The sequence below is a fragment of the Botryllus schlosseri genome, chromosome 9 (genome assembly GCF_051294905.1).
Source record: "Botryllus schlosseri isolate E-star chromosome 9, Bs_hap1, whole genome shotgun sequence".
In the NCBI taxonomy this organism is placed as follows: domain Eukaryota; kingdom Metazoa; phylum Chordata; class Ascidiacea; order Stolidobranchia; family Styelidae; genus Botryllus; species Botryllus schlosseri.
Genome location: NC_137244.1, coordinates 9617515 through 9635736, shown reverse-complemented (window position 1 = coordinate 9635736; position 18222 = coordinate 9617515). Strand labels below are relative to the sequence as shown.

The window sequence follows — 18222 nt, the reverse complement described above, 5'->3', positions numbered from 1 at the left end:
CATCAATTCGAAAAAAATTGGTATGATCAGTGAATACAGACCACTACTCATCAATTTTGAAAAATGTGCCCGTCCAGTAGAAGTGATATCGTTTCTCGCAACCAGAACGCCGTAGCGAAGCCACGGTCGCAGCGCTATGGAAAATCCACGATCGCTTGAAACAAAAAATAATCACGCAAGACAGTTTCTCGTAAAAGCCATCACACCAAGCAGTGAGCAATAAATGCTCTAATACTTCCTAGTTCATGCAGCACACAATGAACCATGCTTGTCAGGGATACTATCATACTGCCGACTGCTAAATTAGTCCATTGAAAGGCAGGATCAACATTGTCTAGAATAAATAGAGCGGAATAGCTGAATAAATAGACGGACGACCCTAAATCAGACATGGCGTGATTATTCTGAATCACGTGATTATGATCACGATTACGATTACAGCAAAATCAGGAAGTAGTCGATTACGATAACGATGACATCGGTAAAGTAATCACGATTACTCACGATTACATTTGTTTTGCTTCTTAGAACTAATCTTAGAAGTTATATTGGAAGACAATAAAAGGATTGCGATGAAAAGGCCTAATGAAATAACAACTTTCTTTAAAGATGATACGTCATTTGATTTTTACGTCATAATGTATTCATTGCCCAGCTTTATAGGGGCCGATTTATCGCACCCACCGATTTACATTCTTGCCCGGTCCCACCCCAAACTCCCCAATAGGATGGGGAGCGAGCTCGAAAGGGACTCAAAAGTATTTCGTAAATCAACATAAATTCTATAATATTTTCGACACATTTATTCAACTTAAAACTTTTCTTCGAGGTTCAGGATTTATTGGTTCTAGATAGTTTGTTTTTCAAATGCATACGTCTCCCCCTCAAGAAAAAAAGCATGCCTAATTGATAGGAATAGGCATTTCGGTGCCGGTCATTACCACGCCACGACACATGCCATTTTCCTTAGGGGACAGGGTGCTCTTAGGGTTATGTGTGTTTTTACACGTTTTGCTTTGAATGAAGAATGAAATAATAATGTCAAGGCACAGTGATGCACTTAAAAGTGCATGGAAATGTGAAATTAGATTTTGATACGTACAATGACAGTGCATTACTTTGCAGTGAAACATGACAGTCCTATCATTCGACAATCGCGGGTCAGTGAAACAATGAGACATGGGCTATCAACTTCGCGAACCGACGCTGAGGTCGAGAATGTCAACGTGTAGTAGGCCTATACAGCAAATACCTTCTAATGCAGATGAAACTGCGCAATATTTCCATACCGACATTCAATTGTGATTACATAGTACCTTAATAAATAGACTGCATGTGGAGAGTGCTAATATGAGAAGAAACAACTACAGGGAACTGAATCGACGATTTTTCTAATTCTGCATGTTTGTAAGTCTAGTTCTAAGGGGTGAGTCTCTTACCAGTGGTAAACCGTATCGCACGTCACTGATTATTTTTCAGTGTTGCAATGGTCTATCTATATCTATATAAATTTATTATCATTATAATTATTTTCATATGCTTGATGAAGTAACAGAGTGAACTATCAATCACACTACACTACAGCATCGCAGATCATTTGCTTAGAACAGGGGTAAAAAACTTTCCAAAAAAATTGCACACTCGCCTCGGTCCAATTTTTCGCATAGCTGACTATCTCCTGAAAAAAATCGACACTAAAAGACGCTGGATTTCACAATATCAATTTGGCAGGGTGACTGCTCCTTTACGAGCAGATCGGCTATGATTGATTCCGTTTTTGGACAGCGCAGCCCTGGTATCATTCATCGCAATCAACTGACTCAGATTCACATTCAACCCGTCCCCTCCATGAAAACGGTAGATTTGTCCCGGTATATGGGGATTAACCTATAACCTCTGATGACTTCTATACCCCCAGATCCCAGATCCCAGATCAGATTATCCCGTAGGGCTGAAGAAGATGGTGCCTTCGAAAACGTAGGGCACGTTAACGATTATTGATTATGCTTATACGGGGGACAGCTTCTATTGAGTACTCTGTTGAATGTTGTTATTTCGTGACTTCCCGCATGCTATATAGTAAAAAATATAGGCATCGCCCAATAATTACTAATAGAATGATGACAATTTTTAAAAATCATCGGCCGACAGAGAGTTTCGAAACCATGATTCGAGCTGATCAAGTAATTCCCAGTCCAAAGAGGCGTTTATATTTTATAGTAACAAAACTCAAACTGAAATCAACACTGTCATTATATTTAAGCACACAAAACATTGACTGCAATGCGAATTATCCCAATGGGGTGATCGAGTAGAACTCCGTAATAACCTATTTTATTTTTTAATCTTTCAGTATATATACGTTGGGTCTATCTACTATAAGGACTGCCACGGAGAAGCAGATCGCATTGAAATTTCGGGTTTTCCGTACCTCAATATAAGGTAACATTTTAAAACATCGGACTGAAAACTTTTGTTTTAAAGAGTGTCATCGCATGAATTGGTGCCATAACATGAAATGCCTGAAATGGCAAGGTTTTCATTCTTTTAATATCTTATTTAGAGCTTTTACAGCGGAAATAGTGTTACGATCACAGAGTGCCAGGCGCTGCTGTTTTGTGTGATGATGTGGAAATTATACTGATTACACTCGTCAACAAATGAAGAAAACAAATGGCAGAACATCTCGATGTGTTTTTTTTTCTAGGTTGCTGATTACGAATATGGCATTAGGTTTGCCTGATTCACTCTGGTTTAGAAAATACCTATACCCATCAATCAGCCCAAATTACTGTATTTACTCCATAAATATTTCACGTAGTATAAACTAAATCGTAGCTTTATTTACTTTTATGCCTCACATGAATATACCATCGACACTGAAGAACCCTCGAGTGGTCCTCAGATATTCAATCAATCTGAAATTTACATGGCGCGAGATCTATGTTTGTCAAAAGAGCATTCTGTAAAGCCTAAAGATAGAAATTGTCCACAAGGTAGGGGAGATGTGGTACCGATGGATCACTGGGACCGAAAATACTTAAAAAATTCTCCATGATAATTCCATGATTACACTCCATGAATTTGTCTACAATTGCATGCTGGCAGAATCTTTCCTCACATGCAAAAAAAATCGACCGGCGTGAGTTATGGGGTCTGTGACGAATGATTTACGTTTTAGGGGGTGTAGAGTAAATTTGGAACGACATATGCATTTTTCTATATCACCTTTCAGACTGACAAACCCGACATAATTTTTGATGTGAAGTATAGGGCTTGCATCAGGCTATATAATGGCACATATTTTTTTAATCAATACCATCCTCGAGTGGACTATATTCAAGTCAGTTTCAATATTTATGGGGTGGGGGACCTATGGTACCATAGCCAAATCAAGCAAAATAGATGGACCAACTAATCACTTAACAACAGAAACTCGCCTACATATCAGAGATGAGCGGATTTGAAATTTCTATGTCCTAATCCAATCCAAATCCGAACCTTCAAATCCATATCCAAATCCTAATCCATAACTTTTTCATATTCAAGTCCATGTCCAATCCTAATCCGATTCCAACTGGAAATTCAGAAAAAATACTAATTTATGCAATTGAGGGATTCGAAAATTTTCTTTCACAACCAACGATTCACTTGATTCAAGATAACTTAGTAACCATAAGTACATTAATAACTGATCTGAATAAAGTTTGTCCCCGTTCGCCACACGACGTTTCAATCTCCTAGAAAATAGGTAAATCCAATCCAAATCCTAATCCGTTCTGAAAAAAATATCTAATCCAAATCCAATCCAAATCCGACAAAATTTCACGAATCCTGTTTTTTCAAAACCTAATCCTAATCCATGCTCATCTCTGCTACATATATATAGGATGTAAATCATAGTTACCTGTGGTGTTTTATCGCTATTACGAGGTATTTGAAAGTCAAGATGTCGATTTACGGGAAATATTTATGTGCCATTAATTTTGTAAATTTTAGCGTAAATCAAAACAAGATTTTATGCCAACATTTCAGTTGATATAATCTAATTTATTCTTGAAGGTCGCGACGAAACATTCTTCATTGACTTGCTGTAGCTTAGCTTATAGTACACAACAAAACAAGTGAACTAATTTGAGTTTTTGAGCGTATGTCTCATAGGTCCCATGGTTGTGTGCCTTTGGACCCACCGGGTGAGGACCGATGACACGTTCGAGCAACAAATTTTAAACGTTTATAAATATTTTTTGAAAAGGCGGATATTCATGTAAATGTCTGCGATATGTAGAGCTAGTATCGAAGTGTTGAGATAGCAAAAGATCTGCTATTCTCGGCTGAAGATTTGACGGCCAGAGATCATTTTGCAATTTTTGATCCATCGGTACCACATCTCCCCTACTTGTGCACAAGGTACTTGTGAACAATCTTCTCCTGCATCAATTAGTCATTCTATCAATATGAAAGAGGAGAATGGTGATACTTAAATCTGTCCTTGAAAAGCTTAACTACAATACTCATATGCGGCTCATCTCTGTTGTATTTTAAATCGACAATTTTCTGGTGTGTCAACAAAGTGAATATACCAGGTATTCCCGTGTTCGATGTTTGTGGAGCATGAACACTGACAGTGCATAAATACAGCACTGGCGCAAGAAAAACTGGCCAGAATGAGCCACGATTGTGCTGACGCGCATTAACTTTGGTACTACTGAAAAACCGACCGAGGTGATTCCCGAGATGTACCCAAAGAAAATGACTACGACAAGGGGAGTTATCGGATATGTTCCCTTTGATTTGACCGACGAAGAGATCAATACTGAATTAACGATGCACAAAGTAAAATTTGTGCGACGCTTTCCTTATGAATCAAACAGAGGATCTAAGGCAATGGTTCTTAACCGGTGTTCCATGGAACACTAGGGGTTCCGCGAGCCAATCTTAGGTGTTCCGCGGGAAGTCAAGATACACACTTCATTGATACATATCGGTATAATAGGTTGCTGGTAATTATAGGACCAACCAATGGTCGAATTGTGATTGTTGTGGTGTCCTCATCAAGGCTATATGGTGGTACGTCATGTGTAGTGCAGTTTCGTGCGCAGGGATGAGAGAGTTTCGAAATCGAGACCCGTCATACTGAAATGCAAATTCCAACTCAATTACTTGTAAGTTAATTTGTAGTAAACCAATTAATATCACGCTATTGCGTTTCGATGGAAAGGTGAAGGGTGAAGCCTCGCACTTCCGAACTGTTTTCTCAAAGAGAACAACAGAAGTCACACTGATTTGCAATAAATCTGCAATGTTTTTTTTTGTAAAAATTATATTTTATTGGTTATATTGTTTAACGCTCTGTTGATGCTCAGTTTATTTTGTGCACCAGTTATCTACAGTTGTCTACTTTAATATATTTTGGATTTTGGCTTTAATGAGTCTGCGATAATTTGGGGTTCCGCGATCGCTTGTAGATTAGCGTATGTTTTCCGCGGCTTCGTGACGGTTAAGAACCACTGATCTAAGTTTTGTTCTTCTTCGCTTCCGCCGCATTACCAACCGTGGTCAAAATCGGTTCCATGCAATTCGGCACGCGAGTTTATAGTCCACCACCAACTGCAATCGGTTTGGCAACAAGTCTAAATTTTAGCACAGCGCACAACGTTGCGACAGAGACGGAGAACAACACAAATACGAGAATGGCGACGAAGAGCTAAGATGTGTGTATATTGCGGTAGTTAAAACAATTTGCGGGTTACGACGGTTTTGTGCGTTACCGACAAGTAAGGAGAATTAATTCTGTAATGACACAACAGGAAATGATTTACTGAGAAGCCAGACAACTCGACTGTCCCCAAAGACCCAATCATGTGATGAATTTCCGAGTCCGCCGCGCCCAAATGAAATTGCCCATCATTATCAAAACTCGGCAACCATCGGAAACGGATCAGTGTCAATGCCGGCAGACATCACCTCAATGAGATATGCACACAGTGCTGACAATGCCCTCAACGACAAAGATCAGACTTACACGATAGCCGCTAACCATGACCCTGCTGATTTCAATGTCATTTCCAATATTGAAATATTCCAATTTGTAGCCGATGTGATCAACATGCATTCGCCTCGTCCACTGAAGGTACAGAACTAAACATAGAATCCATTGTACCAAATTCTCGCAGTATCTTTACCCAATATAGCCACGCAAAATACAGAAAGTGCGACAACTCGATCGATCCAACACAAAGAGAATTTACAACAACATACAGCAACGTTGACGCAGATTCTGAACCAATCATGGATTTGATCATGACAGACCCAGTGAATTTAAAATGAATAAAATAATGCAGTGAGGATGTCACTGTTTGATGTTCCGATTACCTCGAACTGTATCGCTAAATAATAGATGATCTACCCACACCCCCGATAACACACTGTAACAAAAAAAAACTTTTTTTGTTCCCAGGTTCTAATCAATTTTTCCCTATTGCTTAGGTAGACAAAACGCAGACCAGTAAGTGTCAAAAAATCAACTTTATTCCATATAAACTTTGCTTTTGTGGTTAGAGAATGAAATTCTAAAATCGCACTATTTTTGAGAAAATAAATCAAAAATATGGCCTAAAGAGCATCCAAGATGGATGTTAATCACTTTTAAATGTTAATATACTCTGCAATATTTGCCACTTTATGGATATTTCTGCTTGTTGAGTTGATTTTTGAGGTTTTGATATTTTATGATTTGCAATTGATAATTTTTTAATATTTTTAATTATAACTCGGAAATAATTGGGGGCTTAAAAGTAGTAGCGTTATTGATGGGTATGCAAGGAGGGGTTCACCAAGTATCCTTGGCACCTTTGCCTCTGGGATAGTAGGGCTACCACAGAACACTACTAACAGCAAATATGGCCAAAACGAAAAGGATTTTTGTTGGAGAGAAAACGTGAAGCAAACTCGGTTGATTAACCCAAACAAAGTGCTTATGTCTCCCCTCCACATAAAACGTGGCCTTATAAAGCAATTTGTGAAAGCATTGGATAAAGGTGAAGACGCATTCCAGTTTCTCCAGAACTTGTTTCCTAAACTATCAGAAGCTAAAGTAGAAGTTGGTGTATTTATTGGCCCACAAATTAAAAATATTCTCAAGTCGGATGATTTTATCCAAATGCTTAATGATGTTGAAAAGAAGGCTTGGGATAGCTTTGCAGATGTGGTGAATGGGTTCTTCGACAATAATAAGGAATATAACTATGCCGACCTCGTTGCCAATTTGTTAAAGTCGTATGGAAACATGGGGTGCAGAATGTCTATGAAACTACATATGCTTGATGCTTACTTGGACGAGTTCAAAGATAATATGGGAGCTTATTCAGAAGAACAAGGGGAGCGATTGCATCAAGACATAAAGGATTTTGAGATGAGATACCATGGGCAATATAATGATAGCATGATGGGAGATTATGTCTGGGCCTTAATGCGGGAAAGTAGAGTACAAAAGAAAATCCCGCAACACATCCCATTTTTAATAATTTTATACTCGAACTGTTTTAGCCTGAAATATTTATTCAGTTTTGCATTTAACGATGATATTCATTCGGATACAGCAATACGTTTATGTCCAAATTTCCATGTACCAAATGCCTGCGCTTTGTGATTTGATTTTATCAACAAAAGTTCTAATTCGTTGCCTATTATTATACAATATCAGCCAATTGGGGGGGGCGAGCTCAAAGGGGGCCCAAAACTATTTCGTGAATTAGCATAAATTATACAGTATTTTTTTAAAGGTTATGCAACTTTTTCAAAAATTTTTTGCACTCCGCGCGATTTCGAGTTGCCAAATATATATCTTGATTTTGGGGTACTCGTCCCCCAACAAAAATACTCAAGACTTATAGAAGTGGGCATTGGGCATATCGGTGTTGGCCATTACCGCGCCACGATGCACCAAGTTTTAGACCAGGGGTCACCAACACGCGGCCCGCCAAGTCATATTCTGCGGCCCGCGACCAGATTTGAGATTTCGGAAGAAAGCTGAGAAAATCAATTTGAAATGCTGAAATTGACTGCAGTTTCAGCATCTTGTTGTTGTTGTTGTTTCAAAATAGCTATTCTCTTGTGCCCAATATCACTATTCGTCACTTTTAGCTAAAACGGCCGTGGAGCTGGCAACAACATTCCATCGAGGGAGAATCAGCTGATACGAATGTGCAGTGCACACTCTCTTGACTTTCAATGGCCCAAACATTGCCAGGACCGAGACGCTTAGAAAACGGCTTAGGGATCCCAAACTGGGGAGCGCGAAAGCATCTGAAGGGCAGCCGCAGATGCACTCAACTGAGAAAATTTTCACGCTTTGCGCGATTTACCTCTAATTCTTAGTTATTGCTCTGTGTATAGTCCGGAATTCATCTTCTAGAATTTTCTTATCAATAATCATAACCTTTCGTGCCATCAAACTAGCCGTTGGGATTGCTAGCATTCTGGTTACATTTTGTGATATGACGATTTTCAGTATCATAAAGGGGGCGTGTCTAAAAAAGTTTGAGAACCACTGGCTTAGGGCTTCCCCACAAGATCAAGCTTTACGTGAAGATGGTCTTTCAGCTAGTCACGTATCTCCCTAGTCCCAATATCGATTCCTTAGTCGCTGAAAATCGTTTCCAGGTATCGTGCACAGCTCACAGCTCACAATAAAATAAAATTTATGATAATGATTTTTTGTTGTATTTGTATTCCTTTAATAAAATATCATTTTTTTGGTGGTCAATATGCCCATCGCCTATGATAGGTAGCTCACCGTTGTACTGACGTAGAGTTTTAGAACGTTGTTGCCTATTTTTCATCGATATCGAATTCATGCGGCCCGCGGCCTCTACGAAATTTGAAAAGTGGCCCGCGACCCGTTTTGAGTTGGCGACCCCTGTTTCAGACCATGTAACATTAGACTCCAAGAAGTGTGCCAGAACGATCGGCAGCGGGAAAACCTTGGCCGAAAAGGACCGCCCTTATGCTGACCGAAAACTTCGTTATATATACAAAATACATATAGGCTTAATTGTCCATAGGCGCCTACATAACTGGCACCGAATGCTCCGAACCTCACAAGACAAATACCATCCCGCAGGGAAAATTATATGCCCGTGAAGAAATACCAATTTGAAATCGTGTGCGTATTTTAGTATAGAAGCCTGCGTTTGGGCGATTCTATATTTTTGATATAGCAGAAAGCAGGTGATTAAATAACATCATGCTACGGAGTCATACCAACAGGTATGACACCTCACTCGCCAGCTCCACCGGTGGATCTGATTACGTGAGCAGAGAGGACAAGAAATTGATAGCAATATATATGCAATTCCCGATCTTATTGACTGATTTTATCATGAATTATCGAAAATTTTCGCGCTTTGCGCTGGCACACTACACAGTACGGCTAATTTCGTGGCAAAAGCAAACAACGTGATTGGTGGTAGGTTTATCACCCTATGGATGCCGAAGACCCAAGTTTTTTTGGGGGGCCTGATGAAGTACTGCTACGTTCCTGCCTACGGGTATACGCCCGAAGATGTTCAATTATTATGGAGGGGTCCTACCTTTTCAAACACACCTCACTCAGCTCTACCAGCAAATCTGATTACGTGAGCAGAGAGAGGATAACAATTGATAGCAATATATATGCAATTTGCGACCATATTGGCCGATTCAATCTTGAATAATACAGATTTTCCGCGCTTCGCGCGTTTAGGCGAGAAAAGCTGTCTCACTAAACGGCCTCCAACGTAGATTATAAGTAGGCGAGTGGGAAACTGCGTACAGCCGAGGGGGGTTCAGTTTCTCATCATATGGGGGGCCCGAGACGATGTTTTGGGGGATGGGCTGATGAAGTGCTGTAACGGCCCTGAATTCAGAATTAACCCTATGAAAGACCGCAAAATAGCCAAAAGTTGGTTCTAATTTGCTTTGCGAAAAAGCAATCGATAGCCTACGACTAATGCATCAGAATATTTAGTAAATGCGTTTATAGAATATAACTTCTTAAACGATGCCAATCGACTAAAAATGGAATTACAGCGATCAAAGACAGTTTGGTAAATATCCATTTTCTATTGGGCTAATCAGTATAACCATGCACAATATTGCACATACTAGCAAATTAAAAAAAATATTCTCCTAACCACAAAATCAATGTTTGAAATGAGATATATTAATTTTTGGAGTTTTCCAGGTGAGACAGATCTGGAAATATCAATTAAGACCTGGAAACAAAAATCGTGTTACATGATGAAATCCAGAAAAACACCCTATTTTTAACTGATTTTATATTCGAACTGTTTTAGCCTTAAATATTTATTTAGTTTTGCCTTTAACATTTACTTCGTTTCCATGCTCGGCCGACGGTCGGCCGAAAGGCTATGACGCATGCGTTGTACATGTCGGCCGTGTTTCCATGAGCAGACGTAACCCAACCGTGACTTGGCCGAACTAGGTGGGCGAAGCGATCGCGATGACGTTTTTGGCTTACTTACTCAGTAACAATTTCATAATAATCAGAAGATTGCGATAAATGACTCGGTAGGAATGAGCCGAAAGACTTGTAGCGGTCATTCAATCAAATAACACGCTTTGACCTTGAACACGAAATGCATCCAACATGTAGAATGGTCACGATGAACCAATTGCTTAAAACTAACAGAAGATAAAATAAGATGGATAAAAGATGAAAATTGGTGGCATATCTTAGTATGTGGGGGATATAGATATGGGATATCGTGGTCCAATAATTCCGAGCACAGAATAGTAACTTCTCCAGTCGTTTACCGGTACTACTGTTTCGTCGTCATGATTCAGACATGAACGTCCAGTGTCCTGTCGATGATTTGCTTACCAGGGGAATGTGAATAAGTTCACCTAGTTTGTGGTCAAGCAGTATAGTTTGTATTGTATCCATGCACCATAGAACGCAAACCTTCGAATTGTGGCAGCAGCGTATGTGATCAGATCGCGAAGATTTCTGTAGCCTACGGGTAATTCGTAGCAGTACCGGTAATACCAAATTCCGTTGCGATCATAATTCTTGGTTTCTCAAGGCGTCCAAGATCCGTCCGGAGTGCAGCCATGGTTAATTTGATACGAAAAGTGTATTGTAAGTAGCGAATACCAATTAGCTAATCGAAGACACAGCGCAAGCATGGCCGAAGGGCTAAGCCGAAGGATTTACTAGATGGCCGACGAGTCGGCCGACGTGGGTGTGCATCACTGTAAATGCGCAACAAAATTCTCTCGTTCGTCGGCCGAGTCTCTCGAAAATGGGCCCATCGGCCGAGCATGGAAACGAAGTAATTGATTCGGATACAGTTATTACAGTTATGTGCTAATTCCCATGTGCCATGTACCAGCGATCAAAGACAGTTTGGTAAATATTAATTTCCTATAGGGTAGATCAGTATAACCATGCACAAAATTGCACATTTTAACAACTTCAAAAAATTATTCTCCTAACCACAAAATCAAAGTTTGGAATGAACTATATTGATTTTTGGAAGTTTTTAGGTGAGAGTGATCAGGAAATATCAATTAGAACCCGGGAATAAAAATCGTGTTACACGGTGTAGTCAATCAAATCAGTCAACAAAAGTGTGTTTATTTTATGCCGGTTACGACGAAGTTAGTGAAGGAGAGAAGGGTCGCAGCCAATGTTCCCTCTAATTTTTCACGAGTCTGCGCAAACACGTCAACTCACTGCGCAGGCCCTTGAACAACAGTGCGCAACCAGCCCCCTCCATAGGGTGATAAAACTAACTTCTGGGAGACTTCGCCCCCCAGACCCCCCTCGGCATCTAGGCTTTTTACCAGTCATTATCATCTACATTGGCTCCCGTTTGGTGGTTGGATCGCCTAAACGCGCGAAGCGTGGAAAATTTATATAATTCATGATTGCATCGGCCAATATCATCGGGAATTGCATATATATTGCTATCAATTTTTATCCTCTCCATGCTCACATAATCAGATTTACCGGTAGAGCTGATCGAGTGAGATGTGTTGGAATAAATTGACCCCTTAAATAATAATGATATCTTCGGGCCTACCCGTTGGTATAATGACTTCGTTACATGATGCTATTTCGGGACCTCCCATCATGCTGTGTCAAAAGATGTTGAAATCGCCCAAACGTACTAAACTAAAAGACGTACACGATTTCAAATTGGCATTTCTTAGTCAGAAAATAATATTCCCTCGATATTGCATATGTCTTGCTGTGGGACTCGGATCGTCAGATTCGGCGCCATCCATTTAGGCGCCTATGGACATATTAAACATATATGTATATATATCGAAGTTTTCGGTTAGCATAAGGGCAGTCCTTTTCGACCAAGGTTTTCTCGTGGCTGATCGTTCTGGCGCACTTTTCAGAGTCTCATGTTACATAGCCTGTAACTTCATATGTCATGGCACGTCATGGTGCGGTAATGGCCGACGCCCAAGTGCCCATTTCTATAAAGCATGCGTATTTTTTGTTGTGAATAAAGGGTAACCAACATTCAATATATCTGATAGTATTAAATCGCGCCTAGCGCGAAAAATATTCATGAATTATTTCAAAAAATACACTATGATTTATAATAATTTTGGGCCCCCTTCGAGCTCGGCCCCTCCAAATGGGGGGTTTGGGGTGCGGCAGTTACGGTCCTGAGTAAATCTTAGGCAATGTTCATGCCACGCGGAGAAAGACTATTCGTTAGTTTCTCGCAGATTAACTTCGAGCTAGCCCATTGTTATTTATAACTTTGGTAAACCATGTTATTTCGCCATTCCCAGAAGATACTGAAATGATATCAGTATCGCTCACGCGTACGAGACCATACTTTATAAAATCTCTTCCGTGAGGCGCACGTGATTGTAAATTCTCATTTCTTCACGGAGCGTAATATTAACCTTTGCGGGCCGCACTTGAACATCAGTTTCAGACTTCAGTGATAACACTATTTGCCCGTGGCAATGCTCCATCTAATTTGTCACGAGTCTGCGCGCCAGCGTGGTCCATTGGACAACAGTGCGCAACGACTAAAAAAACATCACTTCGAATTTTTAGTGCGCAGCTTAGATTTTCTGTGCGCAGAGACCGTTTCAGCACTGCGCATTTGCGCACCTGCGCAGCTTAGAGGGAACATTGGTCGCAGCCGTTTTCTACCTATAGTGAGGCGGCACCTTTGATGTACAAAAACTGATCGCTCCAAAATTCAAAAGATCGATTGTTCTTCTTTCCAACGACGACCGGACAGATTGGTGTCAACGTTATTAACCAATCAAATTATACATTGAATATCACTATTATTGTTGCTGCGGCCCACGGCGTCATCAAAAACTAGGAAATCGGCCCCCGAGCGCATTTGAGTTGTAGACCCCTTGCTGTAAACAGTTGGTACTGTAAACAGTGATCGATCATTAAATTTCTGCACCCGTTTAAAAAGATTACTTTGATTTTATTGCAGATTTTGGTGGCGCACAATTCACTCACTCACCAAGAAGTCACATAATTTTGAAAATCCGGCTGCTACTCCTTTTCATCTAATTTATTATTTAGGCGACATTTGTACGAGAGACGAGATCGCATCCTCAGACGTAAAATTTTGTCATGAATGATTATTACTTTCATGATATTTTTTGTATAATATTAATATAATATATATATTATTAATATTTTCACCTTATATGTCAACGACATTTTTGAAACCTCCTCATTGAACACCACACTGTTCGCTGACGATACTCACCTCCTCTCTTCCGCATCTTCGACGGCAGAGCTGGATGCCCTGACTGGTGACCAAATGCCCAAAGTCCATGAGTGGACGGCCCAGAACAACCTTTGCATAAACGCCTCGAAATCGCAATTGCTGACAGTAAATTCAAAAAATAACCTAACCGTTAATATCGCTGGTCAGCCCGTTTCCAACGCAGATAATGCCAAATATCTCGGGGTTTTACTGGACTCGAACATGTCCTGGAAGAGTCATATTCAGTCCCTAGAAACTAAATTATCACCGAAGTGCGGCCTGTTCTACAGCCTTAGGCGCTTCATGCCAGCATGGGTTCTTCTGATACTCTTTAAACCCTTAATCCAATCGAAGTTACACTATGGCATCCTCTGTTGGGGGGCTGCCAGTAAAGCTGCACTCAAGCCACTGCAAAAACTACAACATAAAGTACTCATAGCTAGGGAATCATAGCTAGGGCCCCAAAGGGGCCTGGCTGCCCATCCAACAAGTCGCTGCTGAAGAGATTCGGCGTCCTAAACATAGAAGATATGCGCAAACTAGAAATCGCCAAGTTTATGTATCAGTTCCACTGCGGGCGTTGCCCCGAATATTTCAAGGACTTCTTTATCTCGGAATCAAAAGCGCACAAGTACAACACACGCGCGTCCACGTCGTCCAAATATCATATGATCGACCGAAAAGATCATCGCTCTATTAAATATGCCGGACCTGATGTGTGGAACAGTATCCCGCCGGCCATCCGACAGTCGACGAGCATGTCCACATTCAAGTCGAAATACAAGCAATTACTACTAAATAAATACAGTCCATCCTCAAGATTACCAGACCACGACTGACCTATCGATCTCGCTTCCCATGACATGCCGCCCTATTTCTTGTCGCTTTCTTTTTTTATACTATCTTCTTTACTTTCATTCAGTGTGCATGCCTCCTCTTTACATCGCCTAGGCCAAGGTGGGTGTAAGATTCCATAGACTACTCCTTGTCGCTTCGACATCTTCCTGTCTTTTCATTGTATCGCATTTTTTGTGGTGTATTGAACTGATAAAATTGCTAATAAACCAATGACGATGATGATGATTATACACCTTTTTTCCAATGCTTTAAAATAACAATAACATTGACAACAAACTACTACAGTGTACACATTAAGTATATATTTTCAGTGATTGGTGCATCTCCTTCATTTTCAGTAATAGGCTAACTCCATGTCAGTAGCCCTAAAAAAAGGGTGGCGAGATAGCGCAGTGGTATAATCCGCGGCTGCAACACCACTGGGTGCGGGTTCGAGTCCGACCGAGGTCGACTTCCGAATTCCGATACTTAAGTGTTGGAGGTTTACCTAGGCTCCTCCTCGGCACCTCATCCGCATCTTACAAAAGCCTAAAGGTGGGCCGCGCTATAAGTCGGCGGTTATGGAAAATAAGGAAAATATCGGCCTGGTGTAAATGACCATAGTAGTCGACAAACACCATGAATACCCCAAAAACAAAAAGTAGCCCTAAAACAAATTTATTTCAGTTTTCAAATTTGACAGAAATTCGCATCAAGTGAATTTCAAATATGTCCGAGTAGCCTACATCACAATTTCAAGCTTTTGAATGCAATTTCAAGCTTTTCAAGTTGGCTTATGATAAAAAAAGTAGCTTTTCATTCAATAGTAAATTTGATAAAATTTTGGTAGGTCTGTACATGAGCTATCTTGTAGAAGTTGATCTAATATAAAATTAAAGTTAAAATTTAGCTTTTTTGTGTACGGCACTCAAGTTTAGGTTATTGCGAAAATCATTGGAGTATCTCTCTCATTTCTGTCAACTTTAAAATTTTCATCACTAGTCATCATATGGAAGTTATTATAACATAGAATGCTGAGAAAATGAGTTTATATATAATTTCAAAGTTGCGACAGCAATGTATATTGTAGGCAGAAGTAGGCGATTTGGATAATGTTTTATTCCTCTTGAAACTAGCGTTCGCAATATTTGTGTAGACAGAGTTGCGCTAACAATATTTGAATTTGACGCTGTGTATGACTTGTTCTTGAAAATTATTATAAGCCTGGTTCTGGCCCTTTACCTCATTTTATTGTCAGGTTCAAGAGCTTCTTCTATTCTATCTTAAGTAGGGCTGGGCACAATGATTCGAGTACTCGAATCTGAATCGAGTATTTATTTTAATGGTTCGAGTCGAGTAGCAAAAGTCGATTTTTTCGAGTACTGAAATTATACGCTTATCGCCACTGAAAGTTAATTTATCATCTAGAATTATAGTTTCGATACTATCATCCACTGTTGAAGCCTTGAAACCTTGATTGGCGGTATCGTAGCATACGAAACATAGCTACGAAGGTTACTGGACATAGCACATTCTCGAAGTCATGATTATCCCACAACATTGTTACCAAGTGGAATGAAATCGGTATGGTCGAAAAATACGAAAGTATCATTTATGAGAAGGATAACAGGCATTATATTCTTGGTGGTGGCATAAACGGTACATATTTGAACTTTGACGTATTACATTCTGTTATGACGTAATAATGAGTGATACTCGATTACTCGACTCGACTCGAAGCATATTACGTGATTCAGAATCGAATCACTCAGGTACTCGATTTTGCCCAGCCCTAATCTTAAGACGTTTAGACAAGGTGGTATGGCTAAGCAGTTTTATGACCGGTAGCCTACCATTGCAAGCATTCAATGTAAAAGTTACCGTAAACATGAAGCTATGTCTTGGTTAGGTTACTTCTGGGACAAGTGGTGATTTGTAATATACCTGTATTTGTTTTTTCTGTAGGTACTTTTGTTGTGTTAGCTGTTAGGAATAAATCATTTTTCTTTCGCTGTTGCCGGAGAAATATAGTCCATGAGGTAATCTATGTTGTGTGATCCGGTAATAATTCTTGATGTACATCGCCTAGGCCCAGGTGGGTGTCTTATCTTAAGACTACTCCTAATCGTTTCGGCATCTTCGTATCATTCATTTTATTGCTGTCTTGTGATGTTTTGAAGTGATGAAATTTTATGAATAACCTTGAAATTGAACTTGACCATAAACCCCTCTTGGTTGAGTTATCCTGTCAAAGAAGGGAAGTCATGATTGTTTGTTGTTGACTGCTTTGGTAAGTTTACACCAGACCAATATCATTTTGTACCCGTATGATTATGTCCATTTAGGTAATCTTTTTTATTTTTGGTGTCATATTTGCTATCAAATCATCATTTTGATTTCTACATTATTGAAGTACTAAATGCACCAATTCAATTGTCCGGTCATAGCAGTTTCTACATTCATTGAAAGTTTCAATTCTATGTAGGGGATATGTGGTATCGATGGATCAAAAATTGCAAAATGATCTCTGGCCCTCAAATCTCCAGCCGAGAATGGCAGATCTTTTGCTGTCTCAACACTTAGATACAAGCTCTACCTATCGCGGACATTTACATAAATATCCGCGTTTTCAAAAAATATTTATAAACGTTTAAAATTTGTTCCTCGAAAGTGTCATCGGTCCCCACCCGGTGGGTCCAAAGGCACACGACCATGGGACCTATGAGACATACGCTCAAAAACTCAAATTTGTTAAACTTGTTTTGTTGTGTACTATAAGCTAAGCTACAGCAAGCCAACGAAGAATGTTTCGTTGCGACCTTCAAGAATAAAATAAATGTTTTGATTTACGCCTAAACTTACAAAATTAATGCCACATACATATTACTCGCAAATCGACATTTTGACTTCCAAATAACTCGTAATAGCGATAAAACACCACAGGTAGGCCTACCTATGATTTACAGCCTATATGTAGGCGAGTTTCTGTTGTTAACTGATTAGTTGACCCATCTATTTTGCTTGATTTGGCTATGGTACCATAGGTCCCCTACCCCATAAATATTGTAATTGACTTAAAAATAGTCCACTGGAGGATGGTATTGATTCAAAAAATATGTGTCATTATATACCCTGATACAAGCCCTATACTTCACATCAAAAATTATGGCGGGTTTGTTAGTCTGAAAGGTGATATAGAAAAATGCAAATGTCGATCCAAATTTACTTTACACCCCCTAAAACGCAAATCATTCGTCACAGACCCCATAACTCACGCAGGTTGATGTTTTTTGCATGTGAAGAAAGATCCTGTCAGCATATAAGAGTAAACAAATTCACGGAGTGTATTCATGGAATTATCATGAAGAATTTTTCAAGTATCTTCGGTCCCAGTGATCCATCGGTACCACATCTCCCCTACGTGTTCTATCAACTGCAATGTTTTGTCACCATAGTGATCGATTAGCTCTTGGTCCTCATTCAGGGTTGTAACCCGAGTCACAAGGTTCCGAGTCAAAAGACAATCCTTTTATATTTTCACCTGAGCCACGTCGAGGCACCAAAATATCACAACTCAAGTCATTGCAATCCTGTCATTGTCCCCTTCAAA

At 39.8% G+C, this 18222-nt stretch overlaps 1 protein-coding gene across 1 annotated transcript in view; it reads left to right on the top strand.

Moving 5' to 3' along the window:
• LOC145446609 (uncharacterized) overlaps positions 1-18222 on the top strand; it is a 122227-nt gene that overhangs the window by 24307 nt on the left and 79698 nt on the right. The window contains exon 2 of the mRNA XM_080324954.1: positions 2354-2442. Coding sequence (XP_080181080.1) covers positions 2354-2442 — 89 coding nt within the window. The remainder of the gene's footprint in view (positions 1-2353; positions 2443-18222) is intronic.